This window comes from Primulina tabacum, chromosome 3, assembly GCF_025594145.1.
Source record: "Primulina tabacum isolate GXHZ01 chromosome 3, ASM2559414v2, whole genome shotgun sequence".
Lineage (NCBI taxonomy): Eukaryota > Viridiplantae > Streptophyta > Magnoliopsida > Lamiales > Gesneriaceae > Primulina > Primulina tabacum.
In genome coordinates this window covers 12,249,901-12,272,622 of record NC_134552.1, presented here as the reverse complement: position 1 = coordinate 12,272,622, position 22,722 = coordinate 12,249,901, and the positions used below count along the sequence as shown (strand labels likewise).

Below are 22,722 nucleotides of genomic sequence, written 5' to 3'. Positions count from 1 at the left end.
ATCAAATCAAATCACTCCTTCAAAGATAGAATTTCATAAGTGCTTGTCGGAAATTGCCAGAAGTTTGCCAAAGCTCCGAGTAGGAATTTTGTATCTGTTTAACTAGATTTTACATTTGCATCCTAAGAGTGTGTTTGGCAATTATGATTTTGAAGGATTTTATGGGATTTAGATTTAAAAATCTTATTTTTACTGTTTGGCAAGGTGATTAAAAAAAAAATTTCGGATTTGTTTAGAATTTTATGGGATTTCATGTGATTTCAATTAGTATATTCAAATCTCATCAAATTTGATAAGATTTGGATTTTAAAAACAAACAATTACTTTTTTATCCAACACATCATTCTCATTAGTCAATTTTCTCCACCAAAAATTTCTAAATGGTTGGACTTTTTTTCCCTTTTAAATTTTTTTAGAAGTTGAAAGATTTCGTTTAAATTTTATATGTTTCGTGTGTTATTTACTGATTAATATAATAAAAATTATAGTAATTACGAATGCCTCTTTTTACGTTTAATAATTAATTTCATGTTAAAGTTTGAAGTTGTTTGATGATTTTTTTATTATTATTTTATGTGTACTATGATTAATAAATAATAATTAATTTTTGAATTTACAAACACAAATAATATTTGGGTTATTTATGTTTATATGATTTCTAAGGGTAGTTTAGTAAAATTTTAAAATTCCAAATTCGAATTTTTTTTTTCTAAACAAGAAATGAATTTGTAAATACTATTTTTAAATTTTAAACCAAACACTAAATGTAATTTCAAATACATGAATTTTCAAATACAATTCCAAATTCCATAAAATCTTGTCAAATCTTGGTTGCCAAACACACTAACAAATCCAATTCTAATAAAACTCTTCTATTTCCTAAAAAAAAAAAACCAGACTTCTTAATTTCTCACAGTTCCATTTTTGTTGTAATTGGTTTTTTTTTTTAATTTAAGAAATTAACCTTATACCTTAATTTACGAGACATTGAATCTTTTATTTGAAATTTTTAGATAAATTACGTGTCCTTGATTCTCCAAAGCACACACAAATTGTTTGTTCTCCTTTTGGATTGTAAACAAGGGCGTAAAGGAGATGAACCGAATCGCTGGTTTTTTGAGCTAAACTCAAATATGTTTGTATTCTTTTTGAATCCAAATTATTTTATTTTATAATTTGTAAATTTTAATATTTTATTAATATGAGATATTTATATATTAAATAAATATTTCGAGTCTTTATTTTTGAATAGTTATCAACATGTTCGAATATTTCGAGTCAAATTCGAACTCGACGAATCTTGATCCGAATTGTATTCAAGCCAAAGATAAAAAAATTTCAAGCTTCACATCAAAATCGAACTCAAACATAACTAATTCGAGCTTTAAAATTTGTTTTCACGCTCGACTGATATCCAAATTGTTAGTCATGTCAACAATTGATTATTAAACATTTATATATACATGACCACCGCTCGATTGATCTCTAATTATACATACATATAATTTTCCGGTTTCTTGAATGAATTTTGGAATGAAAACTTGTTCTCTTTATTATTTCTGAATTTTTTTTCTTATGGTTCTTTAACGGTCATGCATAAATGAGTACTTGGATAGGGTTAGCTGGAAATAAGTTTTTATATTTATTACTTGAATCGGGTGGCCCATGGGCTTTCGACTAGTTTCGAGAGTGCCATAAAAGTGTAGCCCAACAAAGTAGGCCCGTGTAAAAAGCCCAGTAAATGAGAGAATCCAACAAAGAAATGTAGAAAGATACAGAAGATCGTGGAAAAAAGGAAATAAAGGTGACCGAAGGCGCCAGAATTATCCTTCCACCGCTTTGTTACTCCTATAAATACTCGTGCTAATTTGCTCAAGATAAACATCGAGAATTTGAGATTTAAAACAGCAAAATAAAAGTTTAATAAAGATGTCTTTGATCCCGAGCTTTTTCGGCAATAACAGGAGCAGCATTTTCGACCCCTTGTCAATGGATATCTGGGACCCTTTCGAGGGCTTCAGGTCTGTATCCAACCGAGATATTTCGGGGTTCGTGAGTGCTCGTGTCGACTGGAAAGAGACTCCGGAGGCCCATGTGTTCAAGGCTGATCTCCCGGGGTTGAAGAAGGAGGAGGTGAAAGTGGAGGTTGAGGAAGGAAGGGTGCTTCAGATCAGCGGAGAGAGGAGCAGTGAGAAAGAGGAGAAGAACGATAAGTGGCACCGCGTGGAAAGGAGCGGAGGGAAATTCCTGCGACGATTCAGGCTGCCGGAGAATGCGAAGGTTGGTGAGATCAAGGCGGCGATCGTGGATGGGGTGCTGACTGTGACAGTGCCCAAGGAAGAAGTGAAGCAGCCTGAGGTCAAGGCCATCGACATTTCTGGATAGAATATTTTCGTTTTGTTTTGTATGATTTGCGCTGTGGTGTTCTAAGCAGTCGTATGAATAATAAAATGTTGTGTGTTCGAAGTTATACTAGTATCTGTGTACGAGTTGTGTGCTTCTGCAGTATTTTTCTTTATAATTAATTTGGTTTGTATTTTAATTAATAAATGTAGTCATGTTTTTAATTTCTTTATTTTGAATTTGTGCATCCCTCGAGTATATTTTGTAATTAAACATAAACAAATGAGAGCTCACAAAGCTTCACTAGCTACTACCTTTGGTTGATATACATATACAAAACTGAGGAGATTGTTATTGTTCTCTACATATTTTGTGATGCAAACACTCGAATTCTAGACCTACACGTATCCCAAAAACAAAATCCCAACCAAAGGGACAATTGGTTTGGGCACACATTTTTTTCTGCTGACAAACGGACCTTGTTTGATTTACATTCAGAACTCTTCATCTCTTTCAAAAATCTCTAGACTCTCTTCATCAATAGCCACCACTTTTGTGCCTCCTTTTGCAACAATCATCCTAGAAGGGTTGTTGGCCAAGATCGTCCGTTGCAACGACTTGTTTTTTGTTAAATCGCCCTTGCCAATCACCACGCATCCTTCGTCCTCCTTCTTCAAGTCAGCAGGAGGCAAGAAGCAATCCATGGAAAGTCCCATTATATTGAAATCAACCTCTTCCACACTCCAAACCTCTTCCATTCTTGTCCTGGTGTGGCTCTCCGAGTTTTCCCCGAACCTGAACAAAGAGACACTAGTCTTTCCAGCATGTGCTATGTTAACCCCATCGATGGTTCTATAATCTTGGATAGATGACTCCATTGTTGTCTCCCAAAAAATATCGTTTCTCGGATCATTTATTCGTAGTAAATGCGTGTCTTGTAGCTGGATTAAGAGACCTGTTTTTTGGCTGAAACAGCCCCAGATCGTGTGCCTGATTATTTCAACATTGTTGCTGCTTCTCGCTTTAAGAGTGGATGGATCTGCTTCCAACTTTAACACAAAGCAATCCTCGTTGTTCACGGTTCTCTCGCCTAGGCAGATCGAGTTGGAAAACAGATTTGCTGTTGATCTTGGATCCAGGCCCTGTTGATATATATGATTCATCAATAACATTCACGATCTCATTAAAATCAAGATCAAATTTTTATCTGTGAGATGAAAAAACGAGACATCATGCTTGCCTGCCTGTTGATCATGTCAAGGGTTGTGAATTCAGGAGACTTACATGAACTATTCTCCTTCAAATGATACATATCTATACACTATTCGAGTGTAAGTATTCTATACAATCTATGTGAATGACCGAGTAACTTTAAATTATTGAACATATCAATATAGACAGCAATGAAAATGACAAAATGGTAGAGGAAATTTATGTTTTCAAGTGATAGTGACTTTGCAGAAAGATTTCATGAAGTTGAGTATGGTCCATGACATGTGGTTCAATTTTTACCTTTCGGGTGTGAATTTAGTTAATGGCAAATCTTGAAAACACAGCCAACAATTTGAAATAAGAAATGAGTTGTCCCAAGTTGAATTTCAAGGAGAGTTTCCACTTGCTAAATTTAAAAAAAACCCACAAATTATTTCAAGGATAGCTTTTTTTCCCCCCTAAAGTCAAAGAAGCACACAAACAAAAAATTTGTCAACTTTATACAAATTCCTACTTTCAAGATATAAAAATCTCTTTTTGAATTTACAAAGATAGTGTTTATCACTGCAGAAATGTCAAAGAGGCAACCTGCAGTCCAGGGATTTGAATTGATGCTTTGCTTGCAAAACTCGATCGATTGGCTTTTTTACGCAAAAATTGCAAAAGATTGACATAAAAATTTACCTGTAACAATCTACGTAGCGGTCTGGGCGGGCCACGGGATGCATGCGAGTGTTGCCATGGAGTTTGCCGCCAGGCCACCTTACCATCACTACCAGCACTGATTTTACAACCGGAAACCATCAATTCTAGGCTCCATAAATCAGGCCTCTTCTGCCACAACACGAATCCCCCGACTTCCCCGGGGCCGCCCTGTTTCACGTTCTTAAGCTTTGTAAACTTAGCAGCATCTTCCCCACACACGATTTCGGATGCTGCCATTTTGACTTTCCCAATTGCGTACATACTGTCGATAGAGTTCAAGGCATGTTCACCTCCTGCGGCAGCTTTGTATTGTTGCACTATGTATTTCGCCATTGAAATCTCCTGTAATGACCATTATCAGATTAGCCAACTCCATCAACCAAAACTGTCTGATAATTATCAACTAAAATTTTGGAAATTTAGTTCCTTACTCCAAAAGGTACGGGTGGATCCACAATTTTCAGATAATTTGCATCTTTAACAACTAAATCACCGACCCTTTCTTCGACCCAAACAAAGAAATTTATACAAACTAGACTGTAAATTGTGCAGTGATCAAGCAAAATATAAATACGACTTACGATGGGATCGCCTTTGATGTTACTATTGAGTGTACGATCACAACGTATGGGAAGAGGTACCAAAGGGGCACCAATCACCCCTAGCAAGAACTGAATCTCTGTGTCACGGCCTCCGAAAACCGAAGCAGCCCTCTCATCCTGTGGCCTCATCATGACCCAAGATTTCATGCCTTGCCAAACCTTGTGCTTGTTAGACCCGAACATCTCTTCGGGTATAGGGACCTCGAGCACCGTCTCGAGTGCATCTTCTTTGTCTAGATTGGGGCACAACGTCCTCATGAAAAGGATTTGGGTTCTGTGGTCGAATGGAATGGGAAGTTCTCAAGTTTTGGAGGAAGAACTCTTGTTTTCTCTTTGCCTTGATTATAGTGTGAGAAAATCAGTTTGAAATGGTAATAATGTCGTTATTTGCCAACACCAACGTGCTATGCTTTTGTGTATGTCGTGTTTGCACGCTTGCTTTTTTGAATTATTGTGAATGACTTAAAGTCTTAGCTTCTCCTTCATTGGAAGATTATTTCTTGTCTAATTATTATTTATAATAAATAAACCCTTTTAATTAAATATTTAAAAGAGTATATGTCTTACGAGATATTCTCACTAATCTTTATCTGTAAGACGGGTCAATCCTACCGATATTTACAATAAAAATTAATAGTCTTAGCATAAAAATTAATATTTTTTTATGGATGACCCAAATAAGATATCTGTCTCATAAAATTATCGTCTCACACAAGTTTTTGTCTATTTAAAAAGTTCGAAAATTCAAGTAAATCAACCTTTCATACCCTTTATGTCAAACTTTTGACAACTTCATATTTATTATTAGTATTTCAACAATTTTCCTTTCGCATTTATTTAAGATTATTATTTAACTCGAAAAAATGCTAGTATATATATATGTTTTGTTATGCTGTTAGAGATGACATTCACCTATTATTATATGATAAACATATTAAAATTTTGGTTTCTATAGATATTTCTATATAATATAATATATATATATATATATATATATATATATATATATTTCAAATGAGTACACAAAAGTCGTAGAGCATTAACTAACGGAGACTTGAAGGGCCAAAAATTAAAACCCCTTTATGAAAATTTTAGAGAAAGCGGATGGGTGGCCTCTTGTCTTTCACACCGTATAGCCGACAAATTCTCGGCAGATTAGTGAATTTTAGGTTTCTGCTAACTTAATTAGTATTATCTTAAAATATTCGAGTGGATTATTTTGGGTGTATCTACGGCAAGAATCTGTTGATATCTACAATTCAAGATCATTTTTCATATCATATATTTTATTTTAATTGATTTCTCAATTTTAAGATGAGTAAATCACAATATTATTATATATATGTATCCACTTGCATTAATTATGTAATAAGAAAACTAAAAATGATTAATAAAACTTTAACATTTTTAAAGAAATTTAAATGTCCCTTTTTATATACATAGACAATAAAGCTATACTCCTAATCACATGAAAAAATAAATAAAAATAATGAATGATGACAGTTATAAAGGAATTAATTAATCCAACCAGCACGTTAGCTTAACATTGAATTAATTTGTCGGCTGGAGGCATCGCATGCAAACAACATGTCCTAGACAATCAATCACTAATACACTTCATTTTGTTGTCAAATGCCTTTCGTTATTAATGTAAAATATGATTTAAATTGTAAATTTTAAGGGCAGCTTCTTAACCTGCCACTAATTAACCTGCAATTCACCTTAACTAAACAAATCGTGCTGAAGAAACTATGTAGGACAGATTTGTACCAAAATGCGTTAGTAGAAAAAATCGAATTTCAGTGGTTATTGACTAGACATTCACATAATCTATCAATTCAAATATCTCGATGTCAAAAACTACTAATCAGACCGTTCACATAATCTACCAATTCAAAATCTCGATGTCAAAAACTAAGATATTAACATGTGTCAATTTTTGTCTACCCTACTCAGCAGTCTTGCTCGAGATCATATGTCAAGATCATGGATAGGATCGAACTAGCTCCTCCTAGAACTTGGATCTTCTGTTGTAGCTGAAAACACAGCACTCTTTTTACACGAGAGTATCAACTGATTATCTCGTTTCGTTCGACAATTTTTAAAATTTATCTGACACTGTGTGAGATCCATCAGATGATCAAATGATCATCTCACATAAAAAATGTACATCATCAAGTGATATATTTCAATCACAGGAGCAGAAGATCCAAATCCATTCTTCCTCCTAAGATGCTTTCGGAACTTGTTGATTTAGGGTGATTTAATAATAGGACAATACATATGCTATACATATTAAAAGTAATAATAGGGCAATATATAGAGTAATAATAAGAGTAAACATTATTTAACTTATTGTGTAAAAAACAATAATAATAAATTAAAAATTACAGATTCATAAATTTCTCAACCGGAGACGTCGATAGTCTTGACTGGTGGTTTCTTCGCTTCCTCCTTGGGTACCGTGACAGTCAGCACTCCATTCTCCATCGCCGCTTTGATTTCTTCTGCCTTCGCACCCTCCGGCAACTTGAACCGACGGAGAAACTTGCCGCTATTTCTCTCCACTCGGTGCCACTTGTCGTTCTCCTCCTCCTGCTCTCTCCTCCTATCGACGCTGATCTGAAGAACCCCGCCTTCTTCAACTTCAACTTTCACTTCCTCCTTCTTCAATCCCGGAAGATCAACCTTGAATACGTGGGCCTCCGGCGTCTCTTTCCATTTGATGCATGCACGGGAAAATGCAGAGACCTCTCCCGCTGCTGTTCCGTGGGTTTTGTTTAGCCTGCTTGAAGAAGGGAAACCATGGAAGGGAGCCCAGATGTCCATTGGAAATGGATGGCAGATGTTGCTCCGGCGGTTGCCAAATGGGTTCAAGTACCTGAACTGAACATAATCGGGTGCGAATTTCGGGTAAATCGGGTATTTGGTCGGTTTATGTAGAAAATGTCTACTTGATTGATATCCCATGGATAAACCCATTAAGATCAGTCTCAAACTAGATTTGGACTCTTGGTCCATCTCCAACCAAGGTAGAAGGCTCATCACAAGCCCATGTACTCTCCTATAAATACGAAGTTTGAGTGTCTAATTTTTCGTTCACTATATTATTTTTCGACAGCACCCTTAGCTGCTCTTCACTCATATCCTCAGTCTCTGATTTGAACGTCGAAAGGGCTACGCCGGGACACCTTCCTGGCCCCCTTCTGACGGTCTTATTCGTGATTTCAGGCTCAGGACAATTTCAAAACCTGTGTTTGGACTAGTGACATTTGCTGAATCGGACCCTAAATTTCCCGTGAGTATCACCATACTTTTTATTTTAATTATATATATATATATATATTATTATTAAATTTGAGATACTTAGAGTAACTAATTCTTGGTATCATGGTCTGTTTTAATAATGATATATATTAATAAAGTGTTAAAACTTTGATGTAAGCTAAATGTAGTTCAGTGGATGGATAGAATCTTTGGTTTTTTAGGCATTAGGTTGTGAGTCTAATTCGTACTTGAGTATTTTTTTATTCCTTTCTTTTATCTGTTTATTTTTTTAATTCGTATATCAAAATTATATTATAGTCAATCACTATTTCTTATAATTATATTTTGATCATCATTTAAATATTCAAATGAATTATAAAAAATATTGTATAAGTATATAACACGTGCGTCAGTGCACTAATATATATAAAATATGAGTTATTTGGAGAGGCCCATATTTTGGCTGAAGACTCAATTACAAAACTTAAACGTGAAAGTTGAAATGTATCTATTAATTGTTGGAGTTTAGGATGCTAACAGGAAGTATTTTTGAATTCATTATTATTATATCAATTATATTTGATATTGTCCATTTTATGCTCATTTTTATACGACAATTTTTTTTTACAATTTAAATAATCTAAATCGTGATACTAAAGTTCACATGTTATATATTGAAGATTTGAAAATATTCAATAAAATTTTGAAAAAAAATGTATAAAGTGATTAGGCAACCGTTTCACACAAATCACAGTGAACATAAATAATTATTTTGATAAACTTATTATTTCTTGATATATTATTTTGTGAAAGTGCCCACCTCTATCCAAAACCCATGACTTTCATTGGTTTATACACGATTCTCTGTTACGTGCATACTTGATATTGTGTGTGTATTTATGATTTTGTGACTGTTTAAAAAGTTACTTATGGTGCCAGAGTTAATATCAAAACGAATGGGAAGTGACTTGTAAATTCAAAAGTTTACGCTGCTTAATAGACAAGTTTTTCGGGATGCTACTCCTCTTGAGTTTATAACTTAACATTGGTGTTCTCGTTGAGAGTCTTCGTAGCGAAAGTGACGATCTATAAAAGAGCTATCGTATTGAAAGGTGAGTAAAAGCCGTTTAGAGTGAGTCATCACAGACGTCGTCTTCTCAAATGGTCGAAAATGTTACAAATGTCTAACATCGATATATTAAACTAATGAATAGTGACTTTTAAACTCAAGAAAGTTGCATCTCATAATACTAACTTTTCGAGATGACATACCTCTTAGATTTATAACCTAACATTAACCAAAATAATCCCCGTTAAAGTGGACGAAGACAAAAGAAGAAGTGTTAATGGAAGCTGACATTTTTTTATACTAAAACCGTCGTAAAATTTAGCGACATTTTTAAAGTTGACGAAAACCGTTGTCTTAAAAAAAAATTTATACTAAAACCGTCGCTAAATTTAGCGACTGTTGTATGTGTTTTGTAAAAGGTCAAAGACAACGATTTTACAAAACCGTTGTCTTCAAAAAATTTTTAATACTAAAACCGTCGCTAAGTTTAGCGACGATTTTAATAAAATCGTCGTTAATTTAAATATTGCGACGATTTTGTATAACCGTCGCTAGCTTTAGCGACATTTTTAAGCCAAACCGTCGCAATTTTTAAATCAGCGACGGTTGTATAGAAGAGACAGCTTCACCCTAGAAATGCTTCTACCATATGGGCAACAATGTCAGTGTGGATATCATATTCATGCACAGTAAAGAAGAGACAAATGTACCTTCAAATTTGATCTCCAAAAACCCTCATATCTAAATGATCTCAAAAACATAAAAACAAATTCTAATTTTTTTATTTCGAAATTTTATAATTATATTGCATGTTTAATTTTGCCCCCCCAAGAGTTAATGTGCGGTGGGTGCCTACTCAGTATCATGCTAAGCCTGCATGCACTATATCGAGTGGTCCATTCACGTTTCACTAGTGCAAAAACAAATCAAAATCTACGTACAATTACGTATCCTGACGATCTCTATTTAACATTGTTATCATACACAACATTAAAATTCATAAAAGTGATTTCTGGCCTAATGTACGTAATTTGATGTATCAAAGGACAAATTCTTGAATTTTTTACAATGCCAACGACACTGGGATCAGGACAATTAAGTTGTCTTGCGTTGAAAACTTTGAACAATTATGGTCAGAATCATTATTTGTGCTTTAAACTTTTATTAGGTAGGTCCCTAACACAATAACATTGTTCTTGTCACATGACATGACAAGGGTTATGCAAGCTATATAAATTTAACTTGAAGCTTGCTATGCCGGATTCAAGAAAAAGGGAAGGTAAACCATGTTTTTTTAGTCATTTTTCATGTGAGAACGGTTATTCTTCACTCAATATTGCATCGAGAAAGTTAATCTTTAACATAAGAAATAACATATGAATTATGAAATATGCCTCCAAGTGTTGTCCGTGATAGTGAAGTAGCTAGGTGAACGTTTGACCGATTGTTAGGAATTTGATTCACCTTACCAACAACTTATCCCACGAGCTTTATCACACAGAGTTTGCCTAGTGTGATAAACCTAGCTAACATAGTTTGTAATCTGTTTCGTTAATATGCAACCACATGTTCTCACGTCATAAAAATAAATAAATAAATAAAATAGTTGGAAATTGCACGGGAGAATGAAATTGTGGGCGAGACAAATGATGTACCACAATTTGTGGAACAAGTTATGCATCATGCTGAGTAGCTAGGAGTACATGTTCCAAAAGCATTTAAGGCATTACTTGTCTCCCATGTGAATACATTAATCTTTCTATAGTAGTACATCACACCATTAATTTTCTGCATCATTATAAATAACATTATTCTTGTTATTACAACCAGCTGTGTCAAAAAAAATGGGTGTAGACTGTAGATAGAATCATAAATTTTAGTAACTTCAGTACTGTTCCTAAAAGTTTTCAAAAATTGCAAGAAAAATCTTTTGGGGTGTTGCAAAAATAAAAAAAATAAAAAAATAAAATAAATCAACAAGTACAAGTTTAGTATCTACTTTCCTCTGATCTTGTGGCTTGAATTCGATTTTAAAAAGGAATTTGATTTTATGAATCCACGTTACTTCAAATAAGAAACGTAGAAATAAGATATAATAACAATTATGAAGTAGTTGATTTGGGGTAGTTATGTTGTAATTAAGGTAAAAAAATATATATAATTAATGACAAATTATGACAGACAATGTCTAAAAGGTCCCCCACCTTATTGGTTTTTTTTTTTTTTTGTTTTCAGGCAATAAAACCTTGCTCTTGTCAATATTGGAATGTCGGGCCACCCTTCAATTTAATGAGGAACTATATTGGAATGTAGATACTAGCTACTTGCTTTAGCCACTTTAATCAAGATTAATTACCCATAATTAATTAAGTACACCAAGTCAAATACATATGTAGTTTTATGATGTGGTCGGTCAAATGTTAGTCTTTAGATCATCGACATATATGTCAATTTTCATAAAAATGTGAGAAATGCACGTGATTTAATGATATTGAAATAATAGAAGAAACATTCCCGGTGTAACATAGGTTAACTCGTCAAATGATCGGATATCCAGCTCATAAGCATCTATTAATACTTGAACATTTACACTATTTATTAAACAAATGAGGCTTTTAGAGATTTCACCGTTTTTAACAAAAAAATTCAACGCAAAAAAAAATTACTTACATGGGAAAAATATATCCTAAATGTGCGCAACTCTATTGAAATGTTATAGTTTACATTAACTTCGGCTTGAAGTGTACTTCAATATTTAATCATTCACGATTCGAAAAGTGGAGTGTTAAAGAATAAAATCAGTGTCAATATTTTAACAAATTATTTCTCTAATATATTGTGTGAAAGATCCAATTAGAACAAGAAAAAGATATTCCATTTTCAAAAATAAAACTGAAAAAAAAACCTCAAAATTGCTCGAGCAAAGAGACGAAGCATATATAAATATAACGAAATATTTTAAAAAATAAATCATCAGATAATTGTCACAGTTTGTAAAAAGATAAAGTACATATATATATATAAATTTAACTTGAATAAAATATTTTAAAAATATATATAATCGATTGAAAAATTAGAATGAGAAGGAAGTGGTAGAAGAGAAAAAAATCATTAAAATAAAAATAGAAGCTTCACCAACATACTAAAATATTTAATATAAGAAGTTTAACTTTAATAAATAATACATACAAATATATATATATATATATATATATATATATATATATATATCATAAATTTTGATTTATTTCGATGTTTATTTTTTAAATAAGAATTTCATCAATCAAATGTAAATATGTTTTTTCTCTTTAGATCTTCATCAACTATCTATTTTTTAGAGCCAAAAATAAGATATCATGCCGGATATATATACACATATTTTAAATAGAGTAAAAATTAAATATCTCATCTCAAATCTAATTGTCCTTGTCCATTCTCACTTGATTACAATCGTAATCATATTTGACACAAATGTATATTAATATAAGAGTAAGTCTCGTGTGAGACGGTCTCACGAATCTTTATTTGTAAGACATGTCAATCCTACCGATATTCACAATAAAAGTAATACTCTTAGCATAAAAAATAGTATTTTTTCATGTATGACCCAAATAAGAGTTCTGTTTCACAACATACTACCCGTGAAATCGTCGCACACAAGTTTTTGCCATAATATAATAGTAAAAGTTCAACAAGGTGATTTGTTGTGGGGATAATACTTTCATTGTGCGATCTAATTAACCATTAATAAATTATCGAGCTCGAGAATTCGAGTTTTAATACCTTATCAAATGACACATTGGTATACACTTAATATTTCATGATGTTACGCTGTAAAAAGAATGAAATTCTGGAGAAATAAACGCACAATATTCAATTTGGGGAACGTGGATGGGACCATTAACATCTTTAAATCTAATTAGTTTAAGTAAAACAATCATTAAAATTGTTTTTAATATTAATTTCTCAACCCAACTTGTTTGGAATTTCGAATAAAGAATGGTTGACCCACCTATCCCCATCTGTCTGCTGTATAATAGAACTAAATAATTATATTACCAAAAAAAAAAAAGAAAAAACAATACCCTATTGCTTAGATTAAATAAAAAGCTAAATAATTTTTTTTTCAATTTTTTTTTAAAAAATAATAACAATAATAAAAGCTAAATTTAATGCCTGAATTTCATTGGAGCAGTTTGTTTTATATATTGAAAAGCTCTTAGATGACTTCTTTCTCTCTTCTTTCCCCACACACACACACACACACACACAGCGAGAGTGGTTTTTCTCCATATTCACAGTATCCAAAGGAGGAGTCCAAAGGGATCGCATTGATCCCATTTCGATATTAATTTTTCAGAGCTTAATCTATGAATTATATATACTTATATTTGCTTACATTTTCACGATCTGTTGAACGTTGGATCATGCTATCCCTTCGGATTCTTCCTTTGGTAGCTTCAATCCTACGACATGGAGATCTGGTGAAGATCTTGAAACAAAAGTACTGTTTCTTGATCACCTGCAAGTTGCAGAGTTCATGCAAAACTACTCCAGAAATGGATTATTTGATTTACAAGTAAGTGTATCTTCTTCTGAGAAAACACAGTACCGCAACTTATTGCTCATGAAATTAGGGCATATTTCTTGAATCTTAAGTGGGCTATCGATTTATTTAATTTTTTGGTTAGGGATTTAATCTTTTAATTGGCAGTGATGTTTTCATTTTGCACGCATAGGTCATGTTTTATTAATTACAAATTTTATACTAAAAATTGACGATTGTATTCCTTGATTTGTTTTATTTTTAGTAAATTCATTCTTAATCTTCATTAATCTATATTAGTTAGTTACTCAAAAGAATAGAGTTAAATATGTTAATATCATTAAATGTAAAAAAATACACTAAAAATTTAAAAAAAAAAAACTAATTTTTATTTTTATTTTCTTCTTAATTTATAATTTGTTTTCAATTTTTTGAAATAAATGATATTTCGTTTTTACATTTTAAATTTTTTATTCCATATATCCTTATTTTTTATATTATAACTTTAAATTTTTTAATTAATTATAATATCTTATAAAAGAAACATAACCTACTAACAAATTTTTTGTTTTAACAAATTTCAGCCTTAAATTTTGAGATATTTTGCATTTTTACAAAAAAATTAATTAAAATTTTTGTGAAAGAAATCGATAATTATCCTTATATCATAAATATAAATTAAATTATATTTTAATATAAAAAAAATCTTTTATAATTTTATATTTTATTTATATACTATAACACATGTGCCAAACTTTCTAAAATATTAAAATTTTAGTAGTTAACAATAAAAGTGTGTATTTGATTTTTTTTTAAGGTAAATCAAAATTCTATAATATAAGGAAATATATTATAAGAATAATTTTGTTTAATAATAAATTAATTTGGTAAGATGAAGTGTTATTAAGTTATTTGTGTTGCATATTAATCCAAATGTTAAATATTTTTCGTTTTAAACTTTAAAATTAGAACGTACCGTATTTCAATTTGCTATTGCACTTGAATTCGAAGTACACGGCGTCTCGTGTGTGTTTTTACGTATATTGCATAATGTGTTATATATTTTATATAAAACATAGATAATATATAAAATAATTAAAGTGAAGATAACATAGGATAGTATAATTTAATTATGTAGAATTTAGCTTCCTAACTTAATTTCATGGTCCCATTTTTAAATATACTTCAACTACAATTTGATGCTTACAGGTTAATGATTTAAATCCTCTGACCATAGTCGGTCTCACATATCTTTATTCGTGACACGTGTCAATTATTCTCATATTTACAATAAAAAATAATATTTCGACATGAAAAATAATATCTTTTCATCAGTGACTCAAATAGAAGATCTGAATTACAAAGTAGACCCATGAGACCGTCTCACAAGAATTTTTATGATGTAAAAATTACTAATAACATATCTCATTTGCCAAATAAATAACGTGAAAATTATACAAGATGTGTGTACCATAAAATGGCAATAAGGTTTTCACTCCAATTGTCAAAAGCACATGGGTCGACCGTCGATACTTTATTTAATTGGAATCCAAGGAAGGAAACATATATATATATATATGTATATATGTATATATGTATATATATGTATATATGTATATATAAGGGTGTCTTTTACTCTTTTATCCTACTTTGAGTGTCCCAAAGGCAAAGGAATCGTATTACATGTGGTGAGAGCTTATTCAAAGTTATTCTTTAAACATAGCCCTAGCACTGTTGAAAGAAATAAGAAATAAAAAAAACTCCCTTTGCAAAAATTCATCTACGTTGTTTTTGGACCGGGAGATATTGAATTTGGATAGATGAATTTAAAAAGACTTTGTTACATAAACACTTAAAATTCTTATAAAATAACCAAAAATAATAGCAATGATACTTAATTTTAAAACCTAAAACATATTGAACAAAACTATTTTCATTCAAATCCTTCTTCTACAAATCACTCCGTCCAAACACACCTATACTTATAATCTACCTCAGACATGTATGACAACCACCTCTTCCATTATCCATCGACCGGACGTCAAGGCCACATTCAATCTAAATCAAGCAATTTTTGGAATATATTTCGTAAGTTTTCTTATGAACGTTCCAATTTTGGTTCGGATTTGATGTAGTTTTTGTGTTTTTATTGCCAACCCTATAAACTTTATCGGCATTTCACAATCTTTTATCGCAATTAGCATAATTAAGCTTGCACATTGGCCGTATAGAAGCCCTGTCTGTCTTTGTTCTAAGAGAGAATACTGAATATATATATATATATATTGATCATGATGGCCACTGCCTGAAATTCAACAAATCCAAAAGTGAGAAATTGAAACAAGATTGCTAAATCTTGTGTATGAGTTGTGTGTTGTCAGTCGAAGAATTTTGGACAGGTGTGTCTTTAAATTCGGGAAAATAAGTAGGCCACATGTCTCCCACGTGGACTACACTTTATGTTGTATAGGACAAATAAAAGTGTCGAATATATTGTTATTTATTCAAACATAGGCAGGATAATACGGCCCTACTAGACCTACCTACTATGCAACTATAAAATTTCAAACCCTTTTTTCCATCCCCCATTTCTTCAACCTTTTACTCCCACTATCCACCCTTTTCAAATATTCTTACATACACAGACCAAAAAAATAACTATGTTTTTTTATTTTTTTTTACACATGTCATGATCTTATTCGGGCAAAAAAATCTCAAGATGGAGCAAGATCAGTGACATCTAACAAAAAATGACATATGACATGATCTTGGACTCTACATGCAGTGTTTGAGCGGGTAGAATCGACAAAACTCATTTCCACCATAATTTCCGACTCGAGTTACCATATAAAAATTATGTTTTATTCAGTATATAGTAACATTTCTTAACGATCAGGACATGATGATAAACGACGATAAACCCATCAAACCGACACTACAACAAAAATAGTTTTTCGCAGCGCGCAAATTCTCTCTCTGCGGCGCACATTGCACGCTGCGAAGTTGCAAGCGGTTGAAAGTTCAAGATTATCCGCAGCGTACATGTGCACGCTGTTAATACTATTATCCACGGCGTGCATATGTACATCGTTAATACAAACTATCCGCAGTGTGCAATGTTCGCCGTTAATACTCAAAAAACATAAATATTAGCGACGGTTTTTGACAAAATCGTCGTTAATTGGCGTCGGTTCAAAACCGAAGACACCGTCGCTACATTTGGCGACAGTTCAAAAATCGTCGCTAAAGTTTGCGTAAAAATAAAAAAAATTACTTTTATAATTTAATAAATTTTTAAAAAAACTACAATACAACTATGATAAATTGACTAATGATCTTAACTAACACTTAAAAAATTAACCAAAAAGTGAAACAAAAAAATGTACCTAGATCGAAATTAAAATCGTGTAAGACAGAAAAATTTTAAGTGTTGTGAAGTAGTGTGGAGGAAAGTGGAAAGGAAATCGGATATTTATAGATAATTTGCATCTATTAGCGACGGTTTTCCATTAAACCGTCGCTAAATATAACCGTCGCTGATTTACGGTTATTAGTGACAGTTTAATAAAAATTGTCGCTAAAAGCGACAGTGATTTATTAAACCGTCGCCGATTTAAAATCGGCGACGGTTTATCGTATACCATCATTAAATATAGTGACGGTTCTTTAAACCGTCGCAACTTTTAAATTAGTGACGATTTTATAAAAACAGTCGCTAATTTAAAAATTCACACCCATTTTCCGCAGCGTGCTTTTAATGTACGCCGTGAATGCATATGGTATTAACAGCGCACATTATTGCACGCTGCAGATAGTATATAATATTACTTTCCGCAGCGTGTTTTTAATGCGCACCGTTAATGTATATATTATTAACGGCGCGCATTAAAAGCACGCTGCGGAAAGTATATAATATTTACAGCACACATAAATACACGCTGCGGATATTACTTTCCGCAACGTTCTTTTAATGCACGCCGTTATTTCTGTCAAGTGCAACAATATTAACAGCGTACTTATTGATGCACGCCGTTAAAAGTACTATTCGCATCGTGCTTTTAATGCACGCTGTTGATGATGTGCCGCGGAAAATCATTTTTCTTGTAGTGCGAGTTCATAGCGGATTCATAAGACCAATTGCAATACATACTTTTTGAAATATATATGTGTGTGTTATCTTTAGTATATTATAAGTAGTTACACATGCAAAAGCACATGAAATTGAAAAGTCAATTGTGGACAAGCACAATCATCATATAATAACATTAAAAACCCTGAAAAAGTTGGCAATGCTATTGTTACTAGCTACTGTATATGTGCATTGATGTTGCACAGCAAAACCTAATTTGTTTACGTTTTATTATTTATTTATTTATTATTATTTAAAAATATAGTGGGCTTTTTTTTAAAAAAAAAACATAAAATATAGTGGATCTTAAATTGTGTAATAGATATAACAATTACCTGACTAGAGGCTAGTGGACTTATTTATGAGGCAGCCTAATAGTTTTGGGTCTGCTTATTAACTAAATAGGCCTATGTTTTGCGACGTTGAAGATAGCATGATATCTTCTAACATTTCAACGTTGGAGATGGCATATTATCGAGATATTATGATAACCTTCTCAACATTTATTAAAAAAAAACTCTTCTAGGTTAAAAAAAAAAAAAAGATTTCCGAGCGAGGAAGAAAATCTGAAATTTCTGTAACTGCAAGTAAAAGAACATTGTCCATGATTTATTTTCATCGATACAAATATTCGAATATGCTCTTCATCGTTCATAATATACCAATATGTTGTTCAAATTCAATGGGCATGTGCAAAAAGACAATGCATATTCTATGCAATAAAACATCAGTTTTTAGATTCAATTTGATTGAAGCAAATCATTATGATGCATAAACAGATATTTTTATAGCGTGAGAGGCGAAATAAATTAAAACGGATTTAGGGATAACAAGTCCAATCAACTCGCAATACGTGGCGCACTCTAATCCAATCAAGTTTACACATTATTGGAAAAAAAAAATTATAAAATAATAATGAAGCAATTAGCTGGAAGTGATAGTGAAGTCCACTAGTTGTTTAAAATATTTGGCAAAAATTCGTGTGATAAGTTTTTACTGGTCTTATTTTGTGGAATAGATATCTTATTTAGGATTATTCATAAAAAAATATTATTTTTTATTGTGAATATCGGTAAGATTGACATGTCTCATGGATAAAAATTCATGAGATCATCTCACAAGATACCTGCTCGAAATGTGTTGAATAGGTAAGGAGATCGTGCAAAGTGAAACCATATTGAATAGAGAAAATTAACTTCTTTGAGGCTGAACAAAAGAAAGGATCAGGGGATCGAGCGTCTAAAACAACTCAACATTCAACAAATTGGCAAAATATTTAGACATATTGTATTAAGCTTGAATGTTTTTTTAAAAATAACAATTTCAATATATATTAGTTTAAAATAATTTTTTTGTCATTTTAAATAATAAATATATGTAAATTTTTATTTATTCCCTAAAATAAATAAAATGTTCAATTTTCTTACTTATAAATTCATAAACAATAAAAATAATCAGAAGCTATTTTCATTTACTTGTTTGACTTTGAAAGCAGTATGGTTTAATAATCATAACTATTAATTAGAAAATAAGAAAAAGAAGTAATTATTTTATTTAATAATAATAATTATTGTCAAAGTATAATAAACACGAAATAATATATTCATTTACTTGTTTGACTTTGAAAACAATATCGTTTAATTCTGTTAATTAACCTTTGTAAGAAATTCAAACCAAATCCGACTTTCTCATTCGTTTCACTATTTCATCCAAGATTCCACCTTTTGTTCATCCTCTCCCCACACACTCCTTTTCCACAATAATAGATCCGCCTAAATTTGGTTATTGCCCCAGCCCTGGAAGTTTTATTTATTTTGATGTGATTTTAACCCTTTTTTTTTTGGTTTGTAATTGGGAGATCCGGAGAGATGTCGGGGACGAAATCCTCCGGCCGATATTTCACGATCGGGTTGGTGGCAGCATGGTACTCATCGAACATTGGGGTTTTGCTGTTGAACAAGTATTTGTTGAGCAATTACGGATTCAGGTACCCGATTTTCTTGACGATGTGTCACATGACGGCTTGCTCATTGCTCAGCTACATCGCCATAGCGTGGATGAGGATGGTGCCGATGCAGACTTTAAGATCTAGGGTCCAGTTTATGAAGATTTCAGCTTTGAGTTTGATTTTCTGTGCGTCGGTTGTGAGTGGGAATGTGTCGCTTAAGTATTTACCTGTTAGCTTCAATCAGGCAATTGGGGCTACCACGCCTTTCTTCACGGCGGTGTTTGCGTATATAATGATTCTGAAGCGAGAGGCGTGGTTGACTTACGTGACGTTGATTCCAGTTGTTACAGGGGTTATTATTGCTAGTGGGGTATGTGTTGATTCTTTTATTGATTCATTGATTGGTGTGGATTTAGTAGGTACATTACAGTGCTGTTCATCCAGTATCATGCTTTTATCTCTCGTGAGTTTTGGTTTGATTTGTATTTATATATATTTTGTTTATATGGTTTTAAGAATGGATTGATTGTGGTTTTTGTTTACTTGTGAACAGAATTTGGTGTGTCCATTGTTAGGAACAATAAAAATCTTCGGTTAATATGGGAGCAATCTTCGGTTAATATGGGAGCAGCGTTCTTTCAATTTATTTTAGTTTATTTTTCCTACATTGAAATTCCATGGCCAATGTTGATTTTGGAGACGAGAGCTTTTGGTTTCTCAAAGGCTAGAGGACATATTTTCAGCTTGCAATTGCTGTTAGTTCTGTGTCTATGACGACCATATTTCTCTTGAAATTCATGATTTGGTTTCACGCACTCTTGGTTGTTTCAAAATCATGAATTAAAGACAAGGTTTCCTAATTAATCGCAAACACTTTCAGTTTTTTTTTTTTTAAAGTGAGGTTTCTTTTGCCTGGATCAGAATAAGAGCAATTTTCCACAACCCTCATAATGATCTTATTAATGATATTGACCAGTTTTAATGGAAAAAAGTTATTTTAAAATACATCGTGTGAAGATGCAAAATATATGTGGAATATGTCATGGCAAAATACATACGAAGCACATCATCTTTGTTCGTATTGTCAATTACGCTTTGCTGTTACAGCTGAGTTTCTATATATATGGGATTTTTGAGAAATTGGTGTTGACGCTCGCTCCCAATTTTATTCGTTCTAGGGTGAGCCGAGTTTTCACATGTTTGGGTTTATGATGTGTGTTGGTGCAACAGCTGCAAGGGCACTAAAATCAGTGGTTCAGGGGATTTTACTTTCGTCGGAAGGGTAATCTTTGATTTAATCATTCATATTTTCTTCTGATAATTACTGTTGTGTCATGCCTTTTTCCCCGTAGAAGATTCGATATGTATGCTGAAAGTTTTTAAATGTTGAAGGGAAAAGCTGAATTCTATGAATTTGCTCCTCTACATGGCTCCTATAGCCGTCATACTTCTACTTCCTGCAACGCTATTTATGGAAGAAAACGTTGTTGGTATCACATTGGCACTTGCAAGAAAGGATACAAGAATTATTTGGTTACTTGTTTTCAACTCAGCGCTGGCATATTTTGTAAATTTGACCAATTTTTTGGTCACAAAGCACACTAGTGCTCTAACTCTTCAGGTATTCGATACTACTTTGTCCAATTCAAACCTCTTTTTTTTTATGATTCATTGAATTTAAACTTTCATGAATGTTTTCATTGAGTGGAATTTCTGGCAACCAAAGCAAGTGCTTATCTTCACCTAAAGGAAATTACGAGACATTTGGATTTTGGAGTTTATGGAACAAGAACGAGGGTTGCAACATATTTTGTGCGGATTGATAAAGGGGACACAACAATGCAGCTATAATACAATACATGTTAGCTGGAACCTGAATTTAATTTAATTTTTATCTGGGAAGATGTGACCATGGTTTCTGAGAATTACATTCTGAAGCGTCAGACCATGTTTTTTTGCCCTTTTTTGTGCCTCAACTTAAATCTGCATTACCTGTTAAAGGAAAGCCATCTAAAGTATTATTTAAGAAAGAAGTCTAGAACATATTGTTGAAAGGCATCCTCATGTCCACGAGCCACATAAAAATATGTTGGCATCAATTTCAGTAATTTGAACCAAATATGAGGTAGCTTTAAGTCGTATGTGACTGTTTTGAAAGATATAGATGATATTTATTGGTGAAAAAGTGCTGATCGAAACGCTTTGTAAACCATTATAGTTTTATGAAAATATCTTACTTTGAAAGTTTAGATCTAGTCCACAGCCAGAACCATCTAAACAACAATTCATGCTTGATTTCACTTTGGATATTGAAGTAGAAATTTTGCTTTGCTAATGATCCTGGTTTTTTCAGGTCCTAGGAAATGCTAAAGGGGCAGTGGCAGTGGTAGTCTCCATTTTGATATTTAAGAATCCTGTCTCCGTAACCGGGATGCTCGGGTATACTCTGACGGTGTTTGGTGTTATCCTATACAGCGAAGCTAAGAAGCGTACTAAATGAGAGAACAAACACACCTTGGAAGAATGGCAACACTTGCCACTTCCATCTATTTGTAATATGAAATGTTCTCTACCCCTTTATCCAGGCAAACTTGCTCCACTACCGCATGGTTCGTGCATCAATTTCGCCCTCCAATTCTATATTCAAGCCGGGGACAGAGGCTTCAACCTGTACTGGTAAACAAAACACCGAGTTAAGAAAGTAGGTTCAGTAAGAGTGGCTAAAAAATGTCTTCTTTCTTTCTTTCTTCCTTCAATTTTTTTACCTTACACTGTACCAGAAACTATTGAAATCTTTATACGTGTTATTATCAATTTTTTTATATGGATGATGTAATTAAATATGAGCAATTGCGCTTCTCTGTTAAGGACAAATTTCTTGGAGTTCCTCTTGAATTGATT

General features: G+C 32.5%; 4 protein-coding genes across 4 annotated transcripts; 2 read left to right on the top strand and 2 right to left on the bottom strand.

Annotated features, from left to right (window-relative positions):
- Nucleotides 1-1,796: 1,796 nt before the first annotated feature.
- LOC142540415 (17.8 kDa class I heat shock protein-like) lies at nucleotides 1,797-2,475 on the top strand. Its single transcript, XM_075646542.1, has one exon. It carries the CDS (start codon nucleotides 1,930-1,932, stop codon nucleotides 2,383-2,385), a length of 456 nt encoding a protein of 151 aa, XP_075502657.1. The 5' UTR covers nucleotides 1,797-1,929; the 3' UTR covers nucleotides 2,386-2,475.
- Nucleotides 2,476-2,633: 158 nt separating this feature from the next.
- LOC142540414 (uncharacterized) lies at nucleotides 2,634-5,233 on the bottom strand. The gene is made up of 3 exons (XM_075646541.1): nucleotides 4,842-5,233; nucleotides 4,240-4,602; nucleotides 2,634-3,485 (listed from the first exon to the last, which is right to left on the bottom strand). The coding sequence occupies exons 1-3, from the start codon at nucleotides 5,118-5,120 to the stop codon at nucleotides 2,838-2,840; spliced, it is 1,290 nt and encodes a 429-aa protein (XP_075502656.1). The 5' UTR covers nucleotides 5,121-5,233; the 3' UTR covers nucleotides 2,634-2,837.
- A 1,954-nt stretch (nucleotides 5,234-7,187) lies between these two features.
- On the bottom strand, nucleotides 7,188-7,725 carry LOC142538983 (17.4 kDa class I heat shock protein-like). Its single transcript, XM_075644280.1, has one exon. It carries the CDS (start codon nucleotides 7,689-7,691, stop codon nucleotides 7,269-7,271), a length of 423 nt encoding a protein of 140 aa, XP_075500395.1. The 5' UTR covers nucleotides 7,692-7,725; the 3' UTR covers nucleotides 7,188-7,268.
- An 11,812-nt stretch (nucleotides 7,726-19,537) lies between these two features.
- LOC142540413 (putative sugar phosphate/phosphate translocator At3g11320) lies at nucleotides 19,538-22,711 on the top strand. Its single transcript, XM_075646540.1, has 4 exons — nucleotides 19,538-20,191; nucleotides 21,000-21,103; nucleotides 21,214-21,442; nucleotides 22,175-22,711. The coding sequence occupies exons 1-4, from the start codon at nucleotides 19,742-19,744 to the stop codon at nucleotides 22,319-22,321; spliced, it is 930 nt and encodes a 309-aa protein (XP_075502655.1). The 5' UTR covers nucleotides 19,538-19,741; the 3' UTR covers nucleotides 22,322-22,711.
- Nucleotides 22,712-22,722: the final 11 nt, after the last annotated feature.

Excerpts from the sequence above, each read along its gene's own strand:
- LOC142540415 (XM_075646542.1), top strand. The coding sequence starts at position 1,930 with ATGTCTTTGATCCCGAGCTTTTTCGGCAATAACAGGAGCAGCATTTTC.
- LOC142540414 (XM_075646541.1), bottom strand. The coding sequence starts at position 5,120 with ATGAGGACGTTGTGCCCCAATCTAGACAAAGAAGATGCACTCGAGACG. Across the intron at positions 4,603-4,841 it reads ACATCAAAGGCGATCCCATC|GAGATTTCAATGGCGAAATA; the intron begins GTAAGTCGTATT and ends TGGTCATTACAG. Across the intron at positions 3,486-4,239 it reads CGCTACGTAGATTGTTACAG|GGCCTGGATCCAAGATCAAC; the intron begins GTAAATTTTTAT and ends ATATATCAACAG.
- LOC142540413 (XM_075646540.1), top strand. The coding sequence starts at position 19,742 with ATGTCGGGGACGAAATCCTCCGGCCGATATTTCACGATCGGGTTGGTG. Across the intron at positions 20,192-20,999 it reads GGGTTATTATTGCTAGTGGG|GGTGAGCCGAGTTTTCACAT; the intron begins GTATGTGTTGAT and ends TATTCGTTCTAG. Across the intron at positions 21,443-22,174 it reads CTAGTGCTCTAACTCTTCAG|GTCCTAGGAAATGCTAAAGG; the intron begins GTATTCGATACT and ends TGGTTTTTTCAG.
- LOC142538983 (XM_075644280.1), bottom strand. The coding sequence starts at position 7,691 with ATGGACATCTGGGCTCCCTTCCATGGTTTCCCTTCTTCAAGCAGGCTA.